Source organism: Thermobia domestica, chromosome 6 (genome assembly GCF_964235325.1).
Source record: "Thermobia domestica chromosome 6, izTheDome1.hap1.1, whole genome shotgun sequence".
Classification (NCBI taxonomy): domain Eukaryota; kingdom Metazoa; phylum Arthropoda; class Insecta; order Zygentoma; family Lepismatidae; genus Thermobia; species Thermobia domestica.
Window position 1 is genome coordinate 258,178,284 of NC_137459.1, and position 7,906 is coordinate 258,186,189.

Sequence of the window (7,906 nt, forward strand, 5' to 3'; positions counted from 1 at the left end):
TGTCAGAACAGAGGAAATATATATATGACACTTTAGTATTGAGTCTGACGTCACTTTCTTTTTCAACTCTTCGCATTTCTTGTTTCAGATAGTTTACAATGTAACCTAGCAGCAACCAGCAAAATTTAAATGTATGTGAAATTAATTTTTATGGTTACGTTTCATCGAAAGTTTGAGGGGACACATTACATTTGTTGGCACTATTTAATTATTCACATGTACTTTTGCACAGCCGAACGTGAGTTTCGTTATCGACGCTGCAGAAAGGGGAAAATTGATTCTCAAGTTTTAAGATCATTTCCATATTGCAGCTAAAGCGAACGTAGCAGAAAAATCAGTGTAATGTCAAAACTCACAAGTTCGATATAAAGTTGGACGGTGCTTTCTTGTATAAAACTTATACAGCTGGATAACGCGTCTCAAACTGGTTCAGTGTACGGAGTCTAATTTTTCGCAATCTCTTAGTCATAGTGAGACCTTCAGGTAGAAAATGATGTTACTTATGTCCAAACGCATTATAGCTACCAAATATCAATTTGGTATAAAATGTGTCGTTGTGGCCAAATTGAAAGCGTTCCGTACTCACTTCCAAGTCGGCTACAAATACACTTCACATGCATTGATACTAGGTGGCTCTTGTGCGTTTGTTACATTACATCACTTGCAACCTCCAAATTTCGCCCTTGATAAGGGGCTGCGAAAAATGAAACTCCCCTACACTGAATCAGTTGGTCACGTCCTCCGCCACCATAAGTTTTATACAGCTTGGCGCCCCACTTCGTACCGTATTCTTATCACTCATTGCGCAACATAATTTTATATGAATTTACACATAAAGCCCCAAAAGCAGGGGAAGAAAATCGTGTTTTGTGTGTGTGTAATTTTTATCAACGAACAGTTTTTTTTTTCTAATTCTTAAATTAGAATTGCGATTTTATCTTTTTGTTTAGTGGCACAGTTCCATTGAATGCTGCTTATAGCGAATATGTGGTTCTAAACGAAAATCATTGTATTGGTACTATTTACCCATTTACTTTACTGAATTGTGATATTTGTACTCAATCTAAAACCCGTCTATAATGCAACTAAATCACGCAATATGCCTTTTTATTTTCGAATTATAAGTAATGTTTAAGGACTGTAATTTTACTAGGTAAAATGTACCCTTATTATCTTTCATGGCTTTGAAAATTTACAGAAAATGCATGAATTTAAGGACCATCGTTTTTTTTCTTACTCTTTCCAATTTCCCTTTAAGTTCATCCCAGGGGCGAATGCAGGACCGACTTCTGGCGGGGACGGTGGGTTGCCATACTGTTACTTTAAGGGCTCCAAACTTTGGGATGGGTTTTATTTATATATATAAAATAAGAAAGTTTCCTCTTCTGGGGGGGGGGCAATTGCCCCCCCCCCTTGGATCCGCCCCTGGTTCGTCCTAGATAAAGGAAGGCACAGTTTTCATCTTAATACCGTGTTTATATTGTCTCAGAAAGTAAACAACTGCGTCAAGTGCTATATCACCTTAAACGCACTCCCGTGTTGCGGTACAATACCAAAAGTGAAGAAAAAATAAGAGTTCATTTTGATACGTTGAACTTCAATTTACCTTTTCCAGACATAAATTCAACTATATGAGCATATGAGGAAGATTTTTTCACGCGACAAATTGTCAGACTTTTCTTGGTGTAGTAGGAAGCGAATTTTAGATGAGACCTAAAGAAAGACCGAAAGGATCAAATACTCCTAGTAGCTAGTTAACTTTTTCCTCCGCAGTAGTGAATAATTACATAAATGTAATTCCGAAATCGAACCCATTGGAAAGGTTTCATTATCATGTCCACATGGTAATTTGTACATTCTTTTATTATTGGTTGGAACGTCCAAAACTCAAGAATCACGAATCATATTGATGCGCATAAAAATAGCGGTAACCTCACATGCAAACATAAGAAATGCCCCCAGGACTTCTATAATGAAGAATGGAAAGCCAATAAATCACCATCACTTAGCTAGCACCTCGAACCAATACTTCTCGCTAAACGAAACTTCCAAGGCGAAGACTCACTTTCATTGGGCTAATGCTCATACATCCATTGTCTGCAGTATTTCCTCATTCATTGAGCAGAGGGTCCGCATAAATACATACATTAAGATTGTCCCTACAGTAGGTTTTATTTCAAATGCATGATATTTATTCCAGCTTTTGAACATAATCTTATCAAATATTTGTGTTTTGCAGGAAGCATCTGACCTCCAGGCAAATTTAGAAGCACATCATGAGAAGATGAAAAGATTCGGCTGTGGTGTTCAACCTTTGCCTGTAGTTATAGCGAAGGATATAAAAAATCCAGAAGCATATTTCGTGTGCATCGAAACTCAGTTATACAGGATGGAAACAATTTTGAAGGCCATGGATATCTGCTTCAAGTGTTTCCATGTATTACACTTGCAGTACCCGAAGGAAAGTGAACAAGCTTGGATATTCATCCAACAACATATCTACGAAATTTTTACCCAGTGGGACAAGAAGTTCACAGCTGTAAGTAGTTTAATAACGCAAATAAACTGCAGCAGCCTTGAATAATGTTTTTGCAGTTGGACAAATATACAGCTGTAAATGAATTTATGTTAGAGGAACTGCTGTAGAAATCAATAGTGCGTATTTTGTTTGTTGTGAAATATTGACATAAAGTAAAATGCCGAAGTGTTATATATGTAGATGTAATGCCAGGTCAGTTAAACTGTTGTTGCAACATTTCAAATGTATCCACAATTTGCACATAAATAGTGTGTATCGCTGCGGAGAACATTTGTGTGGGCGTGAATTTGATATTCTTAATTCTTTTCGTAAGCATTTACATAAGCAGCACGGCTTCCCAGATGTTCTGTCTATGTCTCATGTTGTTCGAAATAAAATACATGTGTCTAAACATAAAACAACTTGTGGTGTTGATAGTGATGCTGCTATAGTAGCAAATGAAAACATAGATGAAAAAACAAATGAGAGACTTTCAGAAAGCAGCTTACCTGAAATCTATCAGGAGGCTATGGAGGAAGAAGTATTTTATTTTATAGCCAAACTATACAGTGAACCGCATCTCACCAGAAAGCACATCCAGTATATTTTACAATGTGTAGAGGAGCTCTTGAACGGCAGTATCGTACAACTTCTCAGGGATAACATTTTCAGCAAGTTATACACATTTCAGACTGACGAAAGAATCGTCAAACAAGTAGAAAACATGTTCACCATTGTGGGATCTTCATTTCATAACTTCAATAGCGAATATAAGCGATTAAAAAGCCTGGAAAAAACTGGTGACCTTATAATGCCTCAAAATTACATCATAGGACAAAGGCAGTGTTACAAAAGAAAAAAGGAAAAAATAGTTTTAGAAAATATACCTGTGTTCGGCAAATTTGTTCCAATGAGACATGTACTAAAGCGGTTTCTGGAAATGCCTAACGTCTTGTCAACATTGATTCATTTATCAGAAACAGCTCTCGAAGAGAGTAGTGTGCTTTTCTCATGCGTTCAAGGACGGCATTGGAGAAATATTTTGACATTTTCCGCTCAATTAACTTTTCCTTTGTTTGTTTATTACGATGATTATGATACAAACAATGCTTTGGGAAGCCATGCTGGTTTAAAGAAAGTTGGTGCTGTATATTACACTGTTGCGTGTTTGCCTCCAGAATTCATGGGGAAACTGGAAAACATATTTTTAGCTCAACTTTTCTACACGAAAGACCGAAAAACTTACGGCAACAAACAAACATTTTCTGTTCTCATTGAAGAATTACTCTTTCTGGAGCGTATAGGTATCTTCATACATTATGGTGAAAATGAGATAAATATTAAATTTAAGGTATGTGCCATACTGGGAGACAATTTGGGGCTTCATTCGGTTTTGGGTTTCACGGAATCCTTTTCAGCCAATTTTCCATGTAGATTCTGCTTAAGTACGAAAACTGACATTCACAGGCAGGTAAAAGAAGACTGTGATGCTTTACGAACAAAGGAAAATTATAAAGAACAACTTGTTATTGGAGACTGTTCCCAAACTGGTATAAAAGAAGAGTGTGTGTGGCATGTATTATCAAATTTTCACGTTACAGAAAACTATAGCGTAGATATCATGCACGATCTGTTAGAAGGCGTATGTAATTACGATATGAGCCTTATCTTAAACTATTTTGTAAACGAAGTACGAATTTTCACCTTAGAAATGTTGAACAGCAGAATCGGAACCTTCCGAAGTACACCAAGTAATGTTAACAAGCCGCCACCTATATCTTCAGACCACCTTCAAAATAAAAAATTGCATGTATCTGCTTCAGAAATGTTATATCTTGTACGATATTTTGGTTTGATGATGGGAGATTTGGTTCCTTCAGATAATTCTGTTTGGCATTTATACATATTGCTAAGAGAAATCGTAATCATTGCTACTGCAAGAGTCCTTAACGTAAATTGTTCAGAATTGCTTGCTGTTCAAATTCAGGAGCACCATGAACTTTACGTATCGCTATTTGGAGAGACACTAAAGCCCAAACATCATCACATGATACATTATGCACGTATAATTCGTGAAATAGGTCCACTTGTTAACACCTGGAGTATGCGCTATGAATCGAAACATCATCAATCTAAAATGGTAGCCCGAGTTTCCTGCTCCCGAAAAAATATTCTGAAAACACTGAGCCTAAAACATCAGTTACATCTCTGTTATCGATTTCGTCAAAACCACGGATTACATTCAGATCACGAATTAGGACGTGGATCAAGGGTGTTTCTAATGAGAAGTAATCAGTTTCTCGACTATTCAACGTCTCTGCCTCCTTCTTTGCATAAAGAATGCCTTAGTGTAAGTTGGTGTAGATATAAAGGGTATGTGTTTCACGTACAGATGGTTGTCTTCGAAATTGAAGAAGACGGTCCAGTTTTTTACTGTATACATCAAATTTTGTCGGATGAATATTCCAACATTTTCCTTCTGTGTAAATGCTTAAAAACAGTGGGATACAGTGAACATTATTGTGCTTATGAAATAAGTTTCACCGACCAGTGGAACTGTATCGACATTAATAATTTTCTTTCAGGACCCCCTACTTATTTTAAAGAGATGAGTAATGGAGCCTTATACGTTTCTGTTTGTTTGTAATGTATTTTGTTATTCAGCAACATGAAAGATTTTGCCAACTAATACTGTGACAATACTAACTGATATTAGGCCTTAAAGGGTATTAGTTATTGTTTAGAAAACAACATTGGCACGGATAAATTAGGTAGGGCTTATGAAGCATAAAGAAGTGAAGTATGAAATACAGAAAGGCACAAGTTAATATTACAGTAAAGGGGGCGCAAAGATGTAAACATGGTTACACTAACGTGTTCGTTTTCAGCCACACTACGGTTTCCACTGACTTGGAAATCCTTAGAAAGTCAGGGAATTCTTGAAACTACAAAAACTGGAAATATGAGGCTTTATATATATGAGGATTTTACAGGTCTGCTGCGTTTATTTGTGCCTCACCTGGCTATTTGGTAGGTGATATATTACAAAAGAAAGTAATTTGGTTTGCAAATCTTTCGTATCTTCAATCACACAAAAAATATACACATGTACACACAGCTTGGAAAGAGAATACCACCTTTATTCGGCACATTCTTCAAACTTAGACAACAAACTAGACGTGGACGATTTTAGTTCTCTTTTTATAAATATTATTAAATGGGTATCCCTATTAATAAAAAAGAAACTAAAATTGTCCGTATGTGATTGGAGGTGCTCTTTTGGAGCCGTGTCTACATGTGTAGATTAAGAAACTCTAGTTGGTTGGTATTGTTTCTTTTACATTATATATAAATCTTGGAATTTGTAATTGTGAACCTGGAAAAGTCAGAGAATTCTCCATCGTGAAAAAATTAGAACCCTGCTAACAATTCTCAGAATGTAACAATTTATCCTTGTGTTTTTCCATTATCTACTGTAATCACTAATGAAGGCTTTCTGCATTCTATACTTTCTCAGTTCTTTAATCAACCTTCCTACCTATATACGCGTTCCCATGTTGCTGTTTAAACACTAACTAATACTCATTAAAGCACAATGATGTTCTGCAAAGTGTTATTTTGCAACGTATGTAGATAGATTGTAATGTCTTACAATTACGATTTTATATACAAAGGTTGATTGCATACAAGTTACAATATAGTAATTTAATGAACAGTTGGTAATAAATTAAAGATTTAACGTTACTGTCATACCATTCAAGTTTCTAGTACGGTCTCGTCTATCATAAAATTCTTGTGGAAACAGTTAAGTAATTTCTAGTAGTGTTACACTGCACGTTTCGCCCAGACATCTTCTGTCCATCCCTCACAAGTAATTTTGGGGCTGTGAGTTAGATTTGGGTGGCTTATGGAAGATTTTTTTGTAGCGTCAAAGTGTATACGATCATTCTTGTAAGTAAAATGCCAACAAAAGCTGTCTCAGAGCGATGTAATTAGTAAACCATGGGGAGAAGGTGGGCTTCTATTGAAGTTTCTGTAGCTCAGGATATTGCCTGCAAATACTTTTATAAGCATGCCGCTGCGATGTTAAACCTTTTCCTTGTCGTCTGTTGTTTCTTATTTGAAATCTAGTTAAAAGCTACATAATACTGGTACAGTTACATATAAAATTGACTAGTCTCAAATAAATGTTTAGTTTGTATTTGAAAGTTTTATTACGTATACAGAGTGGCCCAAAAATAAGTATACAGTCCCGTACTGATCGGCTCATGACATTTTATATCATTTACTTATTATTATCCATACATGTTTAACTTAGTTTCTTCGTTATTTGTTCTTAATTTCTTTTCACTTATACCTAAAGCTCGGAACAGACCGAAGGAAATAAATGTATTATCTTAATAAGTTAAAATGTCAAAGTTGATCGATATTGGTCTATATACCTACTTTTGGGCCATCCTGTAGTTTATTATCAAGTGGTGTGCAATTTAGTGGACGACCATGACGGTAGTGATTTAAGCACATTAAAGATATTGTCAAATTCTTTTGTACTGTTGCATAATACTAGCTGGTGAAACATTTTACACAACAGATGTGTTCTTAATAAAGTCTATCAAATTGTGTATGAGGTCTGTTATATTCTTTAATAACTGGAAGTCCCCAGTAGGTTGTAATAAACATTATGTAATTAACACGTCCGTGTTTGTATGTTAAATACTAAGTAAAAATTTATTTTTTTAATGCAAATGTTTATATGGTAAATGTAAATGTATTATTCGTTGTAAGCATCTGGAAAAATGCTCTGCTTTTGTTTCTGTACAATGTGTTCTTGACTAAGTAAAGTCTATAAATGTCTGGTAAAAGTACAGTGTGTAAAACAGTCTCTAGTAGAGTGTAATCAGAAAGTTTGATTGCTAATGTTCATGTTTGTATAGTAAATATTCAATGAGAAACATTCCTTTTAAATACTTATATGGTAAATGTAAATTTAGTTTTTATATTTAGCATCTAGAAAAAATACTCTTCTTTTGATTTCGATGTTGTGTGCTAATAGTATAGTATTTGATACGAAAACACAAAAGTGTAGTATTTAGTAGGGTTTAATAAATATTTCAGTTAATTCACTTAATTGTGAGAATAAGTTTCATTTATAACGTTTCGGTAGTAAAGTGAAAGTAAAATATGTCTTTGTAAAGTTACGTAATTGTCACTTTTCTTTTGAAGGAAGTTCTAAACAAATTCTGTATATATTTTTTCATAAAAACATATTACTCAAATGAGTCTTTCTATTACGTCTAACCTTGCTTATTCGGGGTACGTGGGGGTTCCACCTCATAATCTTCTTTACTGCTCTACAGTCTTCCCTCATTATTGTAAATCAAGGTTTAC

At 35.0% G+C, this 7,906-nt stretch overlaps 2 protein-coding genes across 7 annotated transcripts in view; both read left to right on the forward strand.

Moving 5' to 3' along the window:
- LOC145688482 (uncharacterized) overlaps positions 1-2,589 on the forward strand; it is a 28,238-nt gene extending 25,649 nt beyond the window's left edge. For all 6 annotated transcript variants that reach the window (XM_081762774.1, XM_081762775.1, XM_081762778.1 and 3 more), the window contains one exon: positions 2,240-2,589. In XM_081762774.1, coding sequence (XP_081618900.1) covers positions 2,240-2,584 — 345 coding nt within the window. In that variant the 3' untranslated portion in view covers positions 2,585-2,589. The remainder of the gene's footprint in view (positions 1-2,239) is intronic.
- A 302-nt stretch (positions 2,590-2,891) lies between these two features.
- LOC145687512 (uncharacterized) lies at positions 2,892-5,165 on the forward strand. The gene has a single exon (XM_081760978.1). It carries the CDS (start codon positions 2,892-2,894, stop codon positions 5,163-5,165), a length of 2,274 nt encoding a protein of 757 aa, XP_081617104.1.
- Positions 5,166-7,906: the final 2,741 nt, after the last annotated feature.